The sequence below is a fragment of the Macrotis lagotis genome, chromosome 7 (genome assembly GCF_037893015.1).
Source record: "Macrotis lagotis isolate mMagLag1 chromosome 7, bilby.v1.9.chrom.fasta, whole genome shotgun sequence".
In the NCBI taxonomy this organism is placed as follows: domain Eukaryota; kingdom Metazoa; phylum Chordata; class Mammalia; order Peramelemorphia; family Peramelidae; genus Macrotis; species Macrotis lagotis.
Genome location: NC_133664.1, coordinates 137,432,566 through 137,454,729, shown reverse-complemented (window position 1 = coordinate 137,454,729; position 22,164 = coordinate 137,432,566). Strand labels below are relative to the sequence as shown.

At 36.8% G+C, this 22,164-nt stretch overlaps 1 protein-coding gene across 2 annotated transcripts in view; it reads right to left on the bottom strand.

The window, feature by feature from the left end:
• The window catches only part of LOC141493023 (cortactin-binding protein 2-like), a 132,611-nt gene that overhangs the window by 51,859 nt on the left and 58,588 nt on the right, over nt 1-22,164 (bottom strand). For both annotated transcript variants that reach the window (XM_074193845.1, XM_074193846.1), the window contains exons 13-14: nt 1,328-1,480; nt 983-1,170 (exon numbers count right to left, since the gene is read on the bottom strand). In XM_074193845.1, coding sequence (XP_074049946.1) covers nt 983-1,170; nt 1,328-1,480 — 341 coding nt within the window. The remainder of the gene's footprint in view (nt 1-982; nt 1,171-1,327; nt 1,481-22,164) is intronic.

Below are 22,164 nucleotides of genomic sequence, written 5' to 3'. Positions count from 1 at the left end.
AACTTTTTAATAAAAAATGCTACTTTTTGCTTGGCAACTATATCTTTTTGACGAAGCATAAGACTATGAGAACTGTAAAACTCAGCTCACATAAAAAAATCTTACTTACTTCATTATCTATATAACTAAATCCTGACCTGGTACCCTCAGGCTAAGTTTCAAGGACATAAGCCATTCCTATGACATTTACTGGATTATTTATGTAATACTAAGATATGTCATTCTATAAAATATAGATTTCACTGAGGGAACATAACTTCTATTCATATTATTGCAAATCACAAAACAAACTGAATAGCAATCAAATCTAACAACTTATTTGCTTAATTGGTTATTTCAAATCAACAATCATGAGGATATGATAAAAACATTATTTAAAAATTAATGTAGGGGTGGCTAGGTGGCGCAGTGGATAGAGCACTGGCCCTGAAGTCAGGAATACCTGAGTTCAAATCCGGCCTCAGACACTTAATAATAACCTAGCTGTGTGGCCTTGGCCAAGCCACTTAACCCCATTGCCTTGCAAAAAAAAAAAAAAAACAACTTAAAAACATTAATGTATACAAGTTATGTGTATTTTGTATTTTGTTCATATCTGTGATATGTAAACTCCATGACCATATGAGCATCAAACTCCATGCAGAGAGTAATCTCTTTGCAACTTATGGTCTAACAAATCTGCCTGGAGCACTGAGGAGTACATATCAGAACCTGAACTTGAACCTGTGTCTTCTTGTCTCTAGGACTGGCTCTCTATCAATGTTTCTCATGTAGTATGTATATATGTGTAAGTTACATGATCTACATATATGTATAGTAAAGTATTTTATGCATATACATGGTACAACTCACATAGTAAAATAAAAGGAAATAAAGTACAACTTTTTTAATGATTTGTTAATTAGAGATCACAGTCCTAATTAAGTTTCATTCAAAACATTGGATAGATAGGTCAATGTGTTAGCTGCTCCTTCTCTATTACCTTATTCATAACTTTCTTTCTTAAAAACCTCTGTAGTAAGCCATGCATAGGCTCTCCATCCCATCTTAGTTGAACCCAGCGGAAATGTTGTTGGACTAACAAATCAGAGCCCTGGAGACGGGATTTGGAGATTGTCCCCATCAGAAAGCAGTTCTCATGAAAATAATAGGACTCAGAGTTTCCATTTCCTAAAAATGAATCAAACGTAACAGGGTTATAACAATCAAGTATCATACAAGCCATAAGCTTATCCATTAAAATAAGAGCAAACATTTAAATCATCACATGGACTTTTGGGATTCAAATGCAAAGGGTAAATGGTTTCCTGATTTGTTCTCTCTTTACCTTTTTGAAAAGTACAGGGGTTTTCAGGGCCACGATTTTCAAGTGGTGCCAGAAAGTCTCCCAATAACTCAGATAATGAAGTTTTTTCCAAATTCTCCAAGACAATGATGATTTTCTTACTTACAGTATGCTGTTTTACTGGGATAAGACAAGCTTTGAGAAAAGGGATAATAAAGGAATTAAAGATATAATAAATTTAAGAACAAAAAAGGTATTTACAGAGATGCAAAATACAACAGCTTGTTTTCTTTCACATAAAGTAATGGTATGACTAGGCTGAGTGGTACAGTGGATTGGGCACTGACTTTGAAATCAGGAAGATTTATCTTTCCAAGTTCAAAACTAGCTTCAGATTTTTTTTAAGGTTTTTTCCAAGGCAAATGGGGTTAAGTGGCTTGCCCAAGGCCACACAGCTGGGTAATTATTAAGTGTCTGAGGCCGGATTTGAACTCAGGTACTCCTGACTCCAGGGCTAGTGCTCTATCCACTGTGCCACCTAGCCACCCATTCAGATTCTTATCAACTATGTGACCCCGGATGTGTCACTTAAGTTTCCTCATCTGTAAATAGAGCTGGACAAGGAAATGACAAACCCTTCCAGGGTCTTTGTCAAAGAGTGAGACACAACTGAAATGACTGAACAACAACATGGCATACTAAAAAGAGCATTGGGCTCTGAATCACAAAACTTAAGTTTAATACTTAACTCTGCATGTATACACACACACACAAACACATATATGACATAAGATTTTGGCAAGTCTCAAAATCAGTCTGGTTTTGAGTTCCTTAACTGTAAAATGAAATTCAGAGCTAACTGATAAAAAAAAAATTAAGAATTTACTATGTTCTTGGGACTGTATTTTATAAGGATGATCTCATTTAATCTTTATAACCATCCTGGGAGGAAGGGAATGTTATTGTCCTCATTTTACAGTTGAGAAAACTGAAGCAAACACAAGTTAAGTATCTTGCTGAGGATCACAGAGCTAGTGTCTGACACTGGACTTAATCAGGCCCAGCAGTATGCCTTCTAGCTGCCTAGACCATATATAAAAATACCATCCAACCTGTTCTTTGGTGGCTAAGTGGAGCATGGTTCAAGGAGGGGACATATTTGAGGTAGGAAGACCAACGTGAAGGTTATTGCAATGTTGTATTATTTGTAATAATTCAGTTCAGAAGGGATAAAGATTAGTACTAAGGTAATGAATTTGAGTGGATAAAAAAAGGTTATATATGAAAATTGTAAATTTAAAGTTGGAAGAGATGTCTGAAGTGACTTACTTCAGTCTTATTTTACAAATGAGGAAATGGAGGCTTGGGTTAGAGAATTAAGTGATTTTTTCCCCCAAACTCTCATTCATAGAAAATGTCAGATTGAAACCCGAGTAGATCCTCTGACTTTGCATCCATCACTTAACTGAAACGTTGAAATTCATTTTAATCTGTGACCTTTTCAATACATTCAGTTAAATTCACCAAGTACTGACTATAAGAAAGGCACTGAGGGTAGTGGAAGGTAGAGGGTATGAAGGAGCAAGAAAGAAAGAAAGAAAGAAAGAAAGAAAGAAAGAAAGAAAGAAAGAAAGAAAGAAAGGAAACAATATGCATAATTTAATTTCCTTGAAGCCAGAAGTTGTTTGATTATTGCCTTTGTACTTTATATCTCAGGGAACTAAGAGTCAGAGAAATTGAGAAATTACATTAAATCACAGAACCAGTTTTGGTGAAGGCAGGATTAGATTTTGTATTCCATTAGTAATCTCACTATTGTATGCATTAATAAACATATTATGTAGGAAATGGATAAACTGAAAGCATCAGAAGTTTATTAATTAGATAATAAAATAATTTTCTTATCAAGGAAAGATTCTGAAAAATAAAAAAAAATTTCTTATGAAGCTTGAGAGTCTTTATTTGGTTAATGCTCCCTAATTAAAAAGAAAGACAAAAAGAAAGGAAGGGGGGGAAGAAAGAAAAAAAGTATGATCCATTGGAAGATGTAAAGGTTCACCCTGCATTATCTCAAGAAGTCAATAACTACCTATTCTCTATTCTTGTTGTTGTGTTAATAATTCACTTTCACATTCTGAAAACACTCCTTGGATATTTTTTAATACCTACCACTGAGCCTGAAATAGCTTCTTGAATTTTATCAAGCTCCCCAGGGGTGGGGTAGGGGGAATCTATGATCTCAAAAAAATGCCTGGTTGCTACCAAATTTGATTTATATCCTGCAGAGGGTCATCACACTGGCATCTGCTATGTGACTAACTAAATTATTTTCATCATAAACACCACAGCAGTAAAGCTGCTGTAAGGTTCTAATTCTCAGAAACCATGATATTTTCCAAGGATAACATTCAGTATAGAGATGTGCTAAAACTATAGGTATAAACAAGCTATTAATTTTAGCTAATTTTAAGCACATCTGTATGGTTTTTTAAATTTCCTAGTGATAAAACAAATCGACTAGACTTAAGGGTTTATGATATTTAATCATTTAGACATTTATTTACTTGTTCCTGGCAATTGGAGATCTTGGCTTGGTCTCCTCTCACTTTGTAAATGTTTATGTCTCTCCTGGTTCATATTCAAATGAGAATGGAGCTTCTAGAAGCTAGGTGAATAGACCTAGTTGGATCATGTCTGCAGAAGTCATAGCAATTTCTACTGGTGACCACAATCAATCAAGAGATGCATTACAAGGACTTGCTATGTGCCAGGTGCTAGAGATACAAAGAAAGATAAAAACCACAAAAAAAGTCTTTGTACTCACAGAGTTTACATGTTAATGGTGTAGACAACCTATAAATAAATAGGTGTGTACACCACAAATATAGGACAAAAAAAAGCAGATAATCTTAGATCAGGGGATTCTTATTTGTGGCATGGATATAAATTATGTCGTTCTTTATTTGTGTCATGGGCCCCTTTAGCAAGCTGATAAATCAAACCAAAACCAAATAAGGTTTTAAATGCATTAAATAAAATTTAATTTGATTACTAAGGAAACCAATTACTCTGAAATAGAGTTATCAAAATGATTTTTAAAAAAATAGCTTACAGACCCTAGGTTAAGAGCTTCTGTTTTTGGTCATATTGCCAATGATCTATAAACTTAATTCAAAACTCTTAATTAAAATTTTTCTCCTTTCACTCTCAGGACATCACCCCAACCTCACATCCTTATAGGAGATGACATCTTAGAACAGTAAGCACACTCAGCCTCTGGTCTGAATTATTCAAACCCTTCTCTCTCTCTCTCTCTCTCTCTCTCTTTGCTAGTCTCAGAAGAGACTAGTCTATGCAGGTAGTCTTTTTAATTTTTAATTTATACATTTATTTATACATTACTGAAATAGTCTTGTTGTAAGAGTAACCATGATTCCCTCCCCCACTACAAAAATAAAAAAACTCACAAGAAATAAAGTGAAAGAAAGAGGGGAAAAATGTGCATCAGTCTTTGTTCAGATACTGTCAGCTCTGGCTCTGGGGTGGATTGCATTCTTTATCATTAGTCCATCAGAGAAGTGACTTCCATATTTTTCCACAGTTGCTGTTGCTGATTGTAATTCCCTCCATTCATTCCTCCCCACTACCATCTATTATATTTTCTCTTTCCTTTCACTCTGTCCCTCTTCAAAAGTGTGCTGTGGGGCAGCCAAGGGGTGAAGTGCACAGAGCATGGGCCCTAGGCCCAGCAACCACCCAACCCTGTGGTCCTGGATAGGCCCCCCAATCCCACAACCTTGCAAAAAGTAAAAAAGAAAATATATTGTATCTGACTACCCTCTTCCATGATCTGCCCTCTTCTCTATCATCTATATCCTCCCTCCTTTCCCCTATCCCCTTTCTCTCCTTTTCCCTCTAGATTTTTATACACTATTAAGTTTGTATGTTGTTTCCTCTCTGAGCCATTTCTGAAGAGAATGAAGGCTCACTCATTTCCCCTCCTCACTTTCCCCTCTTCCACTCTATGCAGGTGATCTTAAGGCTCCTTTTTCTTCCTTGGGTCCATCATTCCATTCCCTCCCTTTTTCTGATTCATATAATGAAATAATCTCCCTGCTCTCTGGCATCTTTGATTTATTTTCTTTCATTGGCTCCTTTTCAGTTACCTATAAATACTATGATGTCCCCAAAATAATACAAATAAATAAAAGTCTTCTCTTGACCATTTTACCATTTCTAGTCAATGAATCAACTAAACTTCTTGAAAAAGCTGTATATGTTCAAAGACTCCATGTCCTTACTAGTCCCCTTTCCCTTGTATTATATTTGGGTATTATCTCCACTCCTACACCCACCACTCAATTGAAATTACACACAAACACACACCTTTTTCCTCAGTCATCACATTAACTTCCACAACTTTCGCTATCATCTATGCCCATTCTAAGTCTCTGTCACCTGGACTGACTTCTCCTCCAAATACTGGCCTATATCTCTACCTGGTTGTACATAGGAACTCCAAAACTCAGTATGTCCAAACACTAAGTTTATAACTTTTCCCCCTAATGATGTTCCTCTTTATTATTTCACTATTTGCCTGTGGTAACATCATTTATCCTGTTTCCCTGTCTTAACTGTGGAGTTATCTTTTACATTTCCTTCTCTTTTCATTTCTCATATCTAATGGATTATCAAGTTCTTCTAAACACCTCTCCATATGTTGCCTTTTCCTTTTCTCCACTACTATTAATCAAGAAGAGATCCTCATTATAATCTGCCTAGATTTGGCCAATTGTCTTCATGCTTTAACTCTCCCTTCCTGATCTTTGAAATTTCTGTTAGTTTTGACTTTCATGGAGATTGGGCCAAACCAGTCCTCTGCTCAAAAATCTTCATTTGTTACCTACTGTGTCAAGAGTTGCTTGATATTCAAGGATCTACATTAATATTTGGCTTCGCCTCATCTCAAATGAACTAGACTACTCTCCTGCCCCAACCTCTCATTCTGATACTTTTTGAGCTTTTCTTCCTAAAATCCTAGGATGAAATAATTTAAATCTAAAGTGCATCTTAGGGGTCAAATAATCCAAGTGTGTAATTTTACAGCTCAAAAACTGATGATTAAGAAGGTGAAGATAACTTGTTCAAGATGAGAAAGGAAAGAATGTCAGAGTTGAAGTCTAATCCAAGTCTTCTGATTCCAAAATACTAGCACTTTACCTATTGTACACTGTAACTACTTCTGTTCTCTCCTGAAACTAGCAGAGAGAGAGAGAGAGAGAGAGAGAGAGAGAGAAAGGGTTTGAATAATTCAGATCAGACGCTGTCCAATTTTCAGGCTTCCAACTTTATCCACTTCATGATGGACTTAACATTCTTTCCCATTTCTGTGACCTAAGTTCATGAATGATGCATATCATTTCCATGCACACTATATATTTAAATGTAATTTTCTTTATGACATCTCACTAAATGATTTACATCTTGATTTTTTTTTTAGGTTTTTGCAAGGCAAATGGGGTTAAGTGGTTTGCCCAAGGCCACACAGCTAGGTAATTATTAAGTGTCTGTGACCGGGTTTGAACCCAGGTACTCCTGACTCCAGGGCTGGTGCTTTATCCACGCACCACCTAGCCGCCCCAGCATCTTGATATTTCAAAACAACTTTTCTTGACTTGGTGGACACCTTTAAAAGAACTGATGATGGCTCTATAGGGGGCGGAGCCAAGATGGTGACAAGAAGGGATCGAGTCTTAGGAGCGCTCTGATAAAACTCATAAGCTAAGGACTCTAACTGAACTTTCGAGAGACAGAACCCACAAAGGGACCCAGTGAGGCAGCTCTCCTACTCAAGGTAACCTGGAAAAGAGCAGAAAGGCTCTGCTCCTTGGGATCGGAGAGGCGGCCTGCCAGAGGGGTGGCCAGCCAGAGTGAAAGAACTTCAGCCTCCCGGAGGCAGCCCCAGGGTGCTGGGAGTCACAGCTCACAGCAGCGGGGGGAGTCTCCTGAGCTGCACCCTGAGGAGCACGAGGTACAAAGTGGGGGAACAGCAGGGGACCTCTGCCAGAGCGAGCACATGGAGCCCAGCCCTCCGGGAACACAGCCAGCAGCTTGGTCTTTCGCAGGCAGAGCCAGTAAGCAGGAGCCCCCAGGGCATGAGCCCATTGAGCTGAGGGAGGGGAGTGAAGAGAGACTGCCAAGCTCTGTCCTCAGCCCCAGGAACAGGACTCTGGGGCTCTGACCACATTCATATCCTGATCCCAGTCTAGGCCCCACCATAGAACAGCAGGGCCCCCCCCCCCCCCCACCTCAGCCCCATGGCAGAGGGTGGTGCTTATGGTCATTCACAGACCAGGAGGGAGGACAGAGCCTCAAACACTGAGACCCTTGTGGGAGTGTGCCAAAAGCTCAGGAAACACCCCAAACCAGGCCCAGGCTGGGAAAATGAGCAAGCAGAGAAACAAAAGGAAGACTATTGAGAAATATTTTGCAAATGAGCCCAAGAAGGATCAAAATACTCAGTCTGAAGATGAGGAAGCACAAGTTCCTGCATCTAAAGACTCCAAGAAAAAAACAGAAATTGGGCTCAGGCTATGACAGAGCTCAAAAAAGACTTTGAAAATCAAATGAGGGAGTTGGAAAACAAACTGGGAAAAGAAAGGAGAGAGATGCAGGAAAAACATGAAAATGAAGTCAGCAGCTTAGTCAAGGAAATCCAAAAAAATGCTGAAGAAAATAGCATGCTAAAAACCAGCTTAGGTCAAATGGATAAAACAGTTCAGAAAGTTATTGAGGAGAAGAATGCTTTAAAAAGCAAAATTGGCCAGATGGAAAAAGAGATAAGAAAACTCTCTGAGGAGAACAAATCCTTCAGACAAAGAATAGAATTCAGGGAGATTGATGAATTTAACAGAAATCAGGAATCAATACTTCAAAACCAAAAAAAAATGAAAAATTAGAAGAAAATGTGAAATATCTCATTGAAAAAACAACTGATATGGAAAACAGACTTAGGAAAGATAATTTAAAAATTATTGGAATACCTAAAAGTCATGACCAGGAAAAGAGCCTTGACATCATTTTCAAAGAATTACTACAGGAAAATTGCCCTGATATTCTAGAAACAGAGGGCAAAATAGAAATGGAGAGAATCCACCGATCCCCCTGAGAAAGAGATCCCAAAAAACCAACCCCTAGGAATATTATAGCCAAGTTCCAGAACTCCCAAGTCAAAGAGAAAATATTACAAGCAGCCAGAAGGACACAGTTCAAATATCGTGGAGCTGCAGTCAGGATCACACAGGACTTAGCAGCAACTACATTGGGAGCTCATAGGGCTTGGAATACAATATACCGGAAGGCAAAAGAGCTTAGAATGCAGCCAAGAATGAACTACCCAGCAAGGCTGAATGTCCTCTTCCAGGGAAAAAGATGTACTTTCAATGAACCAGGGGAATTCCAAAGGTTCCTTTTGGAATGGCCAGAGCTGAACAGAAGGTTTGATCTTCAGATACAGGACTCAGGTGAAGCATGGAGATTGGAGGAGAGGGGGGAAATATAAGGGACTTAATGAGGATGAACTGCATGTATTCCTGCATAGAAAAATGACACTGATAATACTCATATGAACCTTCTCAGTTAATATAGTAGAGAGAACTTTTATAGTTGAAGCACAGGAGAAAACTGAATTCGAAGATAAAATATGGTGTAAAAATGGAGTCCATAGATAAAAAGGGAAATGGAATGGGAGAAAGAAAAAGGAGAGGGGGAATAGTACAAGATATTTTACATAAGATTTTTTTTTATTACAATGAGCTATTGCAATGATATGGAAGCGGGGAGGCAAGGGGGAATGAGGGAATCTTTGCTCTCATCAGAGATGGCTAGGAGAGGAAACAGCAAATATACTCAATGGGGTATAGACATCTGGAGTAAGAAGGAGGGGGGGAGCAGGGGGGGAAGGGGTGGGGATGTGAGTGATGGAGGAAAGGATGGACCATGGGGGGAGAGCGGTCAGATATAACACATTTTCTTTTTTTACTTCTTGCAAGGGGATGGGATTGGATGGCCTGTCTGGGACCATGGGGCCAGGTGGATTCTGGGCCTAAGGGGTGTTATGGGGGCTCAGGGCTTCTTGGCCCCAGGACCAGGGATCTGTCTACTGAGCCAGTAAATGACCCTACAGCAGAGTCAGAGTGAAAGGAGAGAGAAAATAGAGTACATGGTAGTGGAGAAATAAGAAAGGAGGGAGTTGCGATCAGCAATGGCAAAGGTGGAAAAATATGAAAGTAACTTTTGTGATGGACTTATCATAAAGAATGAGATCCACCTATGACAGAGTTGTTGGTGTTGGAACAAAGACTCAAGCACATTTTTTGTTATTATTATTATTTGGGGGAGGGTGCAGAGCAAGTGGGGCTCAATGGCCTGCCTGGGGCCACATAGCAGGGTGATCTTTGGGTGTCTGGGGCCGGATTTGGACCCAGGTGCTCCTGGCTCAAGGGCCAATGCTCTGTCTGCCACCCAGCCACCCCTACTATTATTACTATTTTATTTTATTTTGGGTCTTTTTTTTTTTTTCTTCTTTTTGGTTTTTGCAGGGCAGTGGGGATCGGGGAGCTTGCATGTCACATGGCTGGGTGATTGTTGGGTTTATGAGGCTGGATATGGGCTTGGGTGCTCGTGGCTCCAGGGCTGGTGCTTCATCCATTGTGCCAACTGGCCATACCTACAATTATTACTATTATTTTTTTTTATTTTAATTTTTTTTCTCTCCCCTTTACTTTTTTCGCCCAAGCAAGTCTATCTATATTCATGGGGGAAGAGGGGTATTTTGTTTACTTGTAAACAAGAATATTTTATTAATGTAAAAAAAACATTTGTACAAAATGAGAATAAAAAATTAATTTAGAAAAACAAAGAACTGATGATGGCATCTTATAGGTAAAGATAGAATTCTACTCTGTTTTTTCTGAGGTGTCCATCCAAAGCTCTACTAGCCCTGGGGGAGTGGATATCTTTTTTTTAAACCACATTCAAGAAATGGAGTCACTGAATTCAGGGTGTTATTGATGCAGGGAATTATGGTCATAGGAGATTTGTAACTTAGAAACAGATTTTGTAATCCTTTACACTGTTAACTTTTGTAAAAATGTAAAATGTTATCTGCTCCTAGAATGTAAATTGACTCCTATTGTTCCAGTGTTAAATGTAAAATTTGTGTCATCTCCTCATTCCCAACCTCCAGCTTCTGGTCTCTAGCTACCTGACTTTAGTCATCAATAGGACAAGTTTATGCTGGCGTGACAGCAAACAACAACATGTTGGATTAGAGGTCACAAACCTTGAAACAGGAAGGACCAGTGTTACCTATTGGAGAATACCTGAGTCAGGTGCAAGTGACTCCCCAAGTGTGACCTTGTCCATCCCAATACAGAAGCATTTATGTTTGGAAGAGAAGTACTGGTTCCCCCTTCCCCCCCCCCCCTCCCTTCTTCACCCTATCTTCATCTTGCTATGATGGCAGTCTCCCTCTCTCTTTCTCTTTCTTAAGCCATGTGTTCCTGGCCTAGACCCACTGGAAAACCATGGGACATACACACAGACTCTCTCTCTCTCTCTCTCTCTCTCTCTCTCTCACTCTCTCTCTCTCTCTCTCTCTCTCTCTCTCTCTCACCTCGACTAACCTGTCCTCAAAGTGCTTACTGCTTTTCTAGGAGGAGAAAAGGTTTTAATTTATATGCTGTGCAGCCATCTATAATAAATCCTGAGCAATTTTTAAAATCCTAGGGCTGGAAGACATCTGAGCAGAGCTAAGATGGCAGTGTTAGGGTAATATGCTCTCAGAGTTTTTCCTATCAAAGATAAATGAAGCCTTTATTCTTACATTCAAGCTACAGATCCCACCAAGAAAAAAGAGAAGATTCAATGAAGTTTTCAACTTTAGACATTGAGGAGGATCTTCAGTGAAAGTCTGCTTCTTTGGGGGGCGGGGAGGAAGTAAAGTCCAAGAGGTGGGAGAGAGTGGGGAAAGCCAGATGGAGGCTTTTAGCCATAGGGCAACCCAGGTCTGACAGCTTGACAACAGCAGAGGTCCCAGAAGCTAAAAAGTAAGACAGCAGGGAGGATCCCAACCCCAAACAAAGTCTGAACCCTGGGACCATGAGGGCAAAAGACAGGACTGAGCTGAGAACAAAACACTCCTAAATCAGAACCTGGACATAAAGGAGGAAACAAATCTCTGCAAAGGCAAGGCCTGGATTGCATAGGCAATATCTTGGTCAATGACAAACCAGAAATTAGACCCTAGTCCCAGCAAAAAAAAAAAAAAAAATGTAGATCTATATTCCCCTAATCCCAGGAGAAGAGATAAAACAAGAAAAATAAGGAAAAAAAGCTAAAAGAGTGTTCACCATAGAAAACTACTTTACAGATGATAATAATGCCATGTTTGAAGAAGAAAGCAGTGAAAAATCATTCACAGGGGAAATTTCAAAACAGTCTATGAATGGGACTCAAATCCAAAAGCTCATCAAAGACTTAAAAAAAAGAAATTTAAAAAACCAAAGAAGAGATGAAGAAAAATGGAAAAAAATAAATGAGTCATGGAGGAAAGTTATGGAAAATTGACCAGAGAATTCAACACTTTTAAAAAGGAAATACAAAAGGGAATTGAAGAAAAATAAAACTCTAAAAATTAGAATTGAACAAATAAAAACCAATGAATCCATGAGGCTACAAGATTCCATCAAACAAAAAGGCTGAAAAATTGAAGAAAACATAAAGTACCTTTTAGGGAAAACAAATGACCTGGAAAAATAGATCCAGGAGAGACAATCCATGATTCATCACTCTACCAAAAAGCCTAGATCAAAAAAAGAAACTGGAAAACATCATGCAGGAAATTTTTAGAGAAAACTCTAAATCTGCTAGAACAAAAAGACAATATAATGACTTGAAAGAATACATGAAAGTCAGAGACCCCAGGTATAAAAACTCCAAGGGCTGTTATAGCCAAATTGAAGAACTCTCAAATAAAGGAGAGAATATTGCAAGCAGCAAAAAGAAAACAATTCAAATACAAAGGAAACACGATCAGACTGACACAGTACCTATCAACCTCAACACTGGAGGACTGGGAGACCTGGAATACCATATATCAGAGGGCAAAGGACCTGGGATTATAACCAGAATTTACTACTCTGAAAAATTCAGCATATACTTTCAGGGAAAAAGATGAGTATACAACAAGAAAGAGGACTTCCAAAATTTCCTGACACAACGACCAGAACTGAACAGAGAATTCAACTGCTAAATACATGACTCAAGAGTTGCATAAAAAAGGTAAATGAAAAGGGAAAGGAAAAAACAAAATAAGACAAATGTTGGTCAAGACCATCAAATTGTATACAACCTTAAAAGGGAAGATAAAACACTTCTAATTCTTGAGAACTTTACTTCTCTTAGGATACGTAAAGGGTCGAATATAATCGAAGATATTGGACTTAAAAGATATGGGTATAGCTGGGTCTTGTCTCTCCATTGAAGAGGTCCAAGATAACATTACTATGTATGAGACAAAAAGCCCTGATGCAAAACAGGGGTGTTAACGTTAAATCTAAGTGTCTCGGGGAGACTAGGTGGCACAGTGGAGAGAGCACCGGCCCTGGAGTCAGAAGTACCTGAGTTCAAATCCGACCTCAGATACTTAATAATTACCTAGCCGTGTGGCCTTGAGCAAGCCACTTAACCCCATTGCCTTGAAAAATCTTAAAAAAAAATCGGAGTGTCTCATTATCCTGTGACCCACTTTAATCAGTTGTGCTGACAAAGGTTAGCATGCACTCTGATGAGGGCATCATAAACTGGGAGATCCTGACTTAGTGTCTCCCCTAACTTAGAATCATTTGTAAAGTTCTCAAGTGAGACCTACAGAGCCTCCTAGTACTTAGGGCCCTTTAAGATTCCTGTAGTTAATTACATCAGGATTTCAGTTAATCTGTGCTTCACTTAACAAGGGGGTTAAGTAACCTGGATGGGGATGGGGGGGTAAAGTGTGAGAGAAAATAGGGCTGGGGGAGGGGTACAAATAGTTTAAGAAATGATTGGGGGGCAGCTAGGTGGCGCAGTGGATAAAGCACTGGCCCTGGAGTCAGGAATACCTGAGTTCAAATCCGGAGATTACCTAGCCATGTGGCCTTGGGCAAGCCACTTAACCCCATTGCCTTGCAAAAACTAAAAAAAAAAGAAACGATTGGGCTTTGATATTCTGACTCATGATATTCTGACTCATGAGGAGGATTGTGTGTTCTTGGAGGGTACTTGAAAAGGAGGTAAGTTAAAAAATGACTATAATTATAATTTGATGTAATGTGAGACAATGCTACTTATCAAGTAATCAAGCAATCTGTGATGATACTTTGATAGCATTATGAGTTTATCAAGCAATCAAATAATTAAGCTGTGATTGATGATACCTAATGATATTTGAGAGATAAATAAAATCAGGTGAAGAGTCATAAATTTTATACTTTTAGAGGGAAAAAAGGGAGATTGTGAACACTGAGTAAATTCTATTCAATTGATGTGACCCAGAGAGGGAATAATATACATTCTCACTTGGGTTTATAAATCTATCCTAATCTACAGGGAAGGGGAAAGACGGGGAAAGGGACAGATAAGGGAAAAAGGGACTGATAAAAGGAAAAGTGAAGATATAAGTGAAAATAAACTGAAAGATAAATATTAAAAGAAATGTTAAAGGGGAAAGGAAGTAAAACTTTGATGAGGAGGAATAAGAGAAAAGGAAAGAGTAAAACATAAATGGGGAAAGATAGCATGGAGGGAAATACAGAATTAGTAATCTTAACTGTAAATGTGAATGGTATGAATTGTCCCATAAAACAGAAGTGTATAGCAGATTGATTAAAAAAAACAGAATCATACAATACAAGAAACACATTTGAAGCTGAGAGATACACATAAGGTAAAGGTAAAAAGATGGAGCAAAATATATTATGCCTCAGCTGAAGTGGACAGCTTTAAATACTTTAATAATGGGGGAACCTCAACCTTCCTCTGTCAAAACTAATTACAAATTAAATTACAAAATGAGTACTAATTAAATTATTAAATAAACAAGATAAATTTCAAAATAAACAAGGAAGTTAAGAAGGTGAATGAAATCTTAGAAAACTTAGATATGATAGACCTCTGGAGAAAACTAAATGGGGAGAGAAAAGAATATACTTTTTTTCTCAGCAGTACATGGCACCTATACTAAAATTGACCATGTACTAGGGCATAAAAACCTTATAATCAAATGCAAAAAGGCAGAAATAATAAATATATACTTCTCAGACCATGGATGCAATAAAAATTACATGTAATAAAGGGTCATGGAAAGATAAACTAAGAACTAATTGGAAATTAATAACTATCTTAAATAATGAGTAGATCAAACAGCAAATAATAGAAAAATCAATAATTAGATCCAAGAAAATGATACTAATGAGACATCATACCAAAATTTATGGGATGCAGGCAAGGCAGTTTTGAGGGGAAATCTTATATCTCTAAATGCTTATATGAATAAAATAGAGAAAGAGGAGATCAATGAATGGGTATGCAACTAAAAAAGCTAGAAAAAAAAAGAACAAATTAAAGACCCTCAATTAAATATCAAATTAGAAATTCTGAAAATCAAGGGAGAGATTAATAAAACTGAAAGCAAGAAAACAATTGATCTCATAGTTAAAACTAAGAGTTGGCTTTATGAAAAAGCCAATAAAAAAGACAAACTTTTGGTTAATCTGATTTTAAAAAAAAAGAAAACAACCCAATTATCTGTATCAAAAATGAAAAGGGTGAACTAATTACCAGTGAGGAGGAAATTAAAGAGATAATTTGGAGTTACATTGCTAAACTATAAGTCAATAAATTTGATAATCTCAGTGAAACGACTAAATATTTACCAAAAACACAAACTGCAAGGGCAGCTAGGTGGGGCAGTGGATAGAACACTGGCCCTGGAGTCAGGAGTACCTAAGTTCAAATCCAGCCTCAGACACTTAATAATTACCTAGCTGTGTGGCCTTGGGCAAGCCACTTAGCCTCATTTGCCTTGTAAAAACCTAAAAATAATACAAACTGCCTAGATTAAAGAAGAGGAAATAAAATACTTAAATAACCCCATTTCAGAAAAAGAAATTGAAGTAACCATCAATAAACTCCCTAAGAAAAAGTCTCCAGGTCCAGATGAATTTGCTAGTGAATTCTATCAAACATTTAAGGAAATATTTATTCCTATTCTACATAAACTATTATAAAAAATAGGAGGAATTCTGCCAAATTCCTTCTATGACACCAACATGGTGCTGATACCTAAGCCAGGAAGAACCAAAACAAAGAAAATTATAGACCAATTTCCCTAATGAATACTGATATAATAATCTTAAATAAAATTTTAGCAATGAGACTCCTGCAAGTTGTTACTATGATAATAACCATGATCAAGTAGGCTTTATATCAGGTAGGCAGGGATGGTTCAATATTAGGAAAATACTCAATATAATTGAAAATATCAATAGCAAAACAGAAATCATATGATTATCTCAATAGATTCTGGGAAAAAACCTTTGATAAAATGCAATATCATTCCTATTAAAACACTAGAAAGTTTAGGAATAAATGGAGTTTTCCTTAAAATAATAAATAGTATCTATCTAAAAACCATCAACAAATAATATATGTAATAAGAATAAACTTGGAGCAATTCTTTTTTTAAAATTTGTTTAAGGGGCAATGCAGTTAAGTGACTTGCCCAAGGTCACACAAGCTAGGCAAATATTAAGTGTCTGAGGTCAAATTTGAACTCAGGTCCTCCTGACTCCAGAGTCATGCTCTATCCATTGTGCCACCTAGCTGCCCCCAAACTCAGTGCATTTCCAGTAAAATCAGGGGTGAAACAAGGATGTCTATTATTACAATTACTATTCAATATTGTATTAGAAATGCTAGCTGTAGTAATTAGAGAAGAAAAAGAAATTGAAGGAATCAAAGTTGGTAATGAGGAAGCAAAGCTTTTCTTTGCAGATGATATGATGGTATACTTAGAGAACCTGAGAAAATCATCTAAAAAACTCCTTGAAACAATGAACAAATTCAGCACAACAGGACAGAAAAGAAACACATATAAATTATCAACATTTCTCTATATGAACAGCAAAGAGATGGAAAGAGAAATTCCATTTGAACTAACTATAGACAACATTAAATACTTGAGAATCTACCTCCCAAAACAAACCCAGAAACTGTATAAACACAATTGTAAAGCACTTCTCATTCAAATAAAGTCAGACCTAAATAATTGGAAAAATGTCAAAAGCTCATGCTTAGGTTGAGTTGATCTAATAAAAAATGACAATTCTACCCAAATTAAATTGTTCATTCAATGCCATACCAATCTAACTACCAAATTAATCAAGCTAGAAAAAATAGTTATAAAATTCCTCTGGAGCAATAAAAAGTCAAGATTAGCATGGGAACTGATGAAAATAATGTAAAGGAAGGTGACCTAGATCTACATCTAAAACTATAGAATAAAGCAACAGTCATCAAAACTGCCTGGTACTGGTTAAGAAATAGAATAATGGTTCAGTGGATTAGGATAGGTTCAAAAGAAACCACAGTAAATGACTACTGCAATCTTCTTACAAACCCAAAGACATCAACTTCTGGGATAAGAACTCACTATTTGACAAAATTTTTTGGGAAAACTAGAAAATAGTATGGCAAAAACTAGGCATAGACCCACAACTCACACCTTATATCAAAATAAGGTCAAAATGGGTACAGAATTTAGACATAAAGGGCAGCACCATATATAAATTAATAGAACAAGAAATACTCTATCAGATTTATGGAAAGGGGGCAAATTTATGATCAAAAAAGAATTAGAGTACATTATAAACTACAAAATGAATGATTTTTGACTATGTTAAAAAGTTTTTGCACTAATAAAATCAATGCTTGGAAGGCAGAAAGCTAGGAAGCAATCTTCACAACTAGGAGTTCTGATAAAGATCTAATTTCTAAAATATATAGAGAACTACATCAAATTTATAAAGTTACAAATCATTCCCAATTGATAAATGGTCAAAGAATAAGAATAGACAGTTTTCAACTGAAGAAATTAGAGCTATAAATGTAATCATATGAGACAATGCTTCAAATCATTCTTGATTACAAAAATGCAAATTAAAGCAACTGTGAGGTACCACCTCACACCTATCAAATTGGCTAAGATGAGAAAAAGGGAAAATAATCAATGCTGGAGAGGCTGTGGGAAGACTGGGGCATTGATGCATTGCTGGTGGAGCTGTGAATGGATCCAACCTTTCTGGAGAGCAATATGGAATTATGCCCAAAGAGCAATAAAAATATTCATTCCCTTTGACACAGCAATTCCAATTCTAAGCCTATATTCAGAAAAAAATTTTAAAAAATGGGAAAAGTCCCACATATTTCAAAATATTCATAGCAGTTTTGTAGTGACAAAGAACTGGAAATTGAGAGGATGCTCATCAACTGGGGAATGGCTAAACAAGTTATGATATATAAATACTATGAAATATTATTGTTCTATATAAAACCATAAAAGGTCAGACTTTAGAGAAGCATGGAATAAGTTACAGGATCTGATGCTGACCAAAGGGAGCAGAACCAAGAAAACAATGTACCCATTAACAACAACACTGTGAGAAGATCAACCTTGATAGAAGCAGCTCCTTTCAGCACTTCAAAGAGCCAGGACAAATTGTTTTAGATCAGCTGTGGACAATGTTATTATGCCCATTCAGAGGAAGAAATATAAAACAGAAAAACCACAACCCTTCAGAATCTGAGGACAACTATATAAAAATTATCTCTTATGTTTCTCTTTCACTTAATCCTACTTAATCCATACTGAAGATGAGTAATCTGTAAGCATGTTTATCAAAAATATGTATGTACAGTGTTAACCTGATTGTTTGTTGCTGAGGGGAGGGAGGGTGAAAGGAAATTTTATAACTTAAAAATATACATATGCATATGGATGAATGCTAAAAAAAAAAGATGAACTTTTAAAAAAATCCTAGGGCTGTATGTGAGTTCATTCAGAATTCAAAGTCTCCCAGTCTTTATTTGGTGACCCCAATTATCCTGCAACATTAAGATATGAACTAATTTTTGAGGGATAAACTTAAAAAATTAAAGAGAATCAAAATCTATTCATACAGGATCCATAAATATATTATTTCACTAAATTAATTCCAATAATTTAATTATATATCATCATTAAAACACTAACTATTCTTATAAAATGTGGTTATTTCTTAAGTTAAAATTCTAGTTTTTATTTTTTCCTTCTTTTCCTCCCTACTTCCAAACTTTTCCTCACTCTGCAGTTAGCATATTAGCAAAGTTATTTACTTCTTGCTGCTTTTCAGCATTCAGTCATATTGAACTCTTTCTGTCCATGAGGTTTTCTTGGGAAAGATGCCATTTTCTTCTCCACTGGATTAAGGCAAATAGAGCCCCAAGTGACTTGCCCAGGGATACATAGCTATAAAGTATCTGAAGTCAGATTTGAATTCAGGTCTGCCTAACATTCAGCACTCTATGCACTGAGCCTTCTAGGCGCCACTTTATATAAACATTTACTATTGTATTTGGTCTAAAAATGAAAGTCTGTCCTACTAACCTATTTTTTTATTTAGCCTTGGGTTTGACTCAGCTCGATCATGCTAGTATCTTATCCAAAATGACAGCCATATGATTATCTCCACAAAATAGCAATGTGAGAAACTAGATGTATTAAGAAACTGAATCTCATTAGCTTAAATGCTGTCTGTTTTACATTTTCTTAAAGTTTATCTTTTCCATTTGTAGTTTTCCTCCATCATTTTCTCAATTTTTCACTCCATTTTAGAGCTAAAAAAATGCCCCAAAGCAACAATAGTGCAGTATTTCCTTTCCCTAACTAGTGAAGCAGGGAGACAAGCCTCAAGGGATTCTACTTTCATATGCTAAGTAAGATCTCAGCCTGCTTACATTGCTATAAGCTATCCTCCAGACCTGGAATGCACTCCCTTCTCATATCTAACTGTCAATTCTTGTCTTTGTCCAAAGCTTAGTTAAGTTCCCATCAATTTCATGCTGTCTTTTCGATACTCCATAAAAAAATGGCACTCACCTTCAAAATTTTATATAATTATCCCTGTGCCCATTAAAATTAAGATCTTTGAGGGAAGAGACTATCATTTTTGTCTGTGTCCCCAATATACTGGCCACAGTAGATACAACATTTATTAAACTGAATTTCTGGAAGTTACTAGTTATTCTTCCCCTCTTTTGCAGTTAGGTGGTGCAGTGGATAGAGAACCAATTTAAGGAGGACTTAAATTCAAATCTGAACTATGACACTTGACATGTAGTAGCTGTGTGACCTTGGACAAGTCACTTAACCTTGATTGTTTCATTCACCTCTAGGGCTATCTTCTGATTCATATCTGGCCACTGGACCCAGATGTCTCCTGAGGAGAAGGTAACTTAGCATAGCACCACCCCCACTCAAATCCAATGCACATGCTTTTCATGACATCACCTCCCTGATGTCTTGGTTTTCTTCAAGAATGAAGCACAGTGTGATGATCAACTATGATGGACTTGCTCTTTTCAGTAACTAGTGTTTACTATGTACTTACTCACCAGGAATTTTGCTGAGCATAAGTCAGCAGTTAATTAGTAGAGGGAATGTATAGTAGGCACCTAAAGAATCACATGATCCCAAGAAGGTATGGAACCTCTACAAACCAATACATGTAGTCAAATGAACTGATTTTAAGTAATCAATCTGATATTATTTAAGTATATCACTTAAGTAATCAATCAATCAATACTATGTCCAGGCACTGAGCTAAGCACTGTGAATGCAGATTTTTAGAAAAACTACACTAGGAATCATATTTCCCTCTAAGATCCTACTCAAATGATAACCCTTTTAACATGAATCCTTTTCTGATCCACCCAAAGGTGTGGATTCCCTCCACCCCAAATTATCATGTAATTATTTTGCAAAATCTTGTAGTGTATATTCATACATATAGTCTTCCTCATAGAACATAAGCTCCTTGAGGGCAGGGACTGTCTCCCGTATTTATATCCCCAATATTTAGACTAGAGCAGGCTCATAATAAATTCTTACTGATTGTTTAAAATTTAGTTGGGCTCATGCTTACTATAGGATTTGATCACTTATTATAATAGTGGGTAAAATAAAAGCATAAAAAAAGCCTAAAAAAGAATAAAAAAACAGCATAACTCCATGAGGTTTTCCTGTCTCTGATATTACATAGAATGGATTAGGAAATCTGGAGTACTCCTTTCTCAGGATGACCTAAAAAATCTGTTCTGAGTTCAAATTCTAACTCTGACACTAACTAGCTATTGGCTTTGAAATATCACTTAACTTCACCTTTCTCACCTGTAAAATGGGACTAATAACAGATAATAATGGAGATAATAAAAGTACCAACTTCACAGAGTTGTGACAATCAAACGACATAACATGTATAGCAATTTGCCAACTTTAAAATTCCATATAAATTCTACTTAATATAATTATTATTATTTATTAAGCATTAGATGGTTCTGACAAAGGACTCATCTCTAAAACATAGAGAACTGAGACAAATTTTAAAAAAAAGACAAGCCATTTCCCAATTGACAAATGGTCAAAGGATATGCAAAGGCAATTTACAGATGAGGAAATCAAAGCAATCCATAATCATGTGAAAAATTGCTCTAAATCACGAATTATTAGAGAAATGCAAATTAAAGCTTCTCTGAGGTACCACGTCACACCTCTCAGATTGGCCAATATGACCAGAAAGGAGAATGATCAATGTTGGAAGGGATGTGGGAAATCTGGGACACTAATACATTGTTGGAGAACTGTGAACTCATCCAACCTTTCTGGAGAGCAGTTTGGAATTATGCCCAAAGTGCAATAAAAATGTGCATACCCTTTGATCCAGCAATATCACTACTGGGTCTATACCCTGAAGAGATTATGAAAAAGGGTAAAAACATTACCTGTACAAAAATATTTATAGCAGCTCTGTTTGTGGTGGCAAAGAAATGGAAACTGAGGGAATGTCCATCAATTGGGGAATTGGCTTAACAAACTGTGGTGTGTGTGTGTGTGTGTGTGTGTGTGTGTGTGTGTGTGTGTGTGTGTGTGTGTGTGTTGTGATGGAATACTACTGTTCTATTCCCTTCCAGGGAAGCCTGGAAGGATTTGCATGAACTGAAGCTGAGCAAGATGAGCAGAACCAGAATACTATTCACCCTAACAGCAACATGAGAGTGATGATCAACCTTAATGAAATTGCTCATTCCATTAGTACAACAATCAGCCACAATTTTAGGGTATCTGTGATGAAGAATGCCATCTGTATCCTGAGAAAGAATTGTGGAGTTTGAACAAAGACCAAGGACTATTCCCTTTAATTTAAAAAAATGTTATCTTATTATGTAATTTTGCTATATCTCATACTATATGTTTCTTCCTTAAGGTCATGATTTCTCTCCCATCACATTCAACTTAGATCAATGCATACTATGGGAATAATGTAAAGACTAGCAAACTGCCTTCTGTAGGGGGGAAGAGGAGAGAAGTGAGATTGGGGGAAAAATTGTAAAACTCATAAAAAAAGAAATTCATTCTAATCATCAGGTTAACATTATTGGCATATTGCTACCCTACACTTTGGACTTCTTATTGATAGAATTTAGGGGGAAAGGGCAATTCCAATTCTCTTATTGGTTTTTAATTC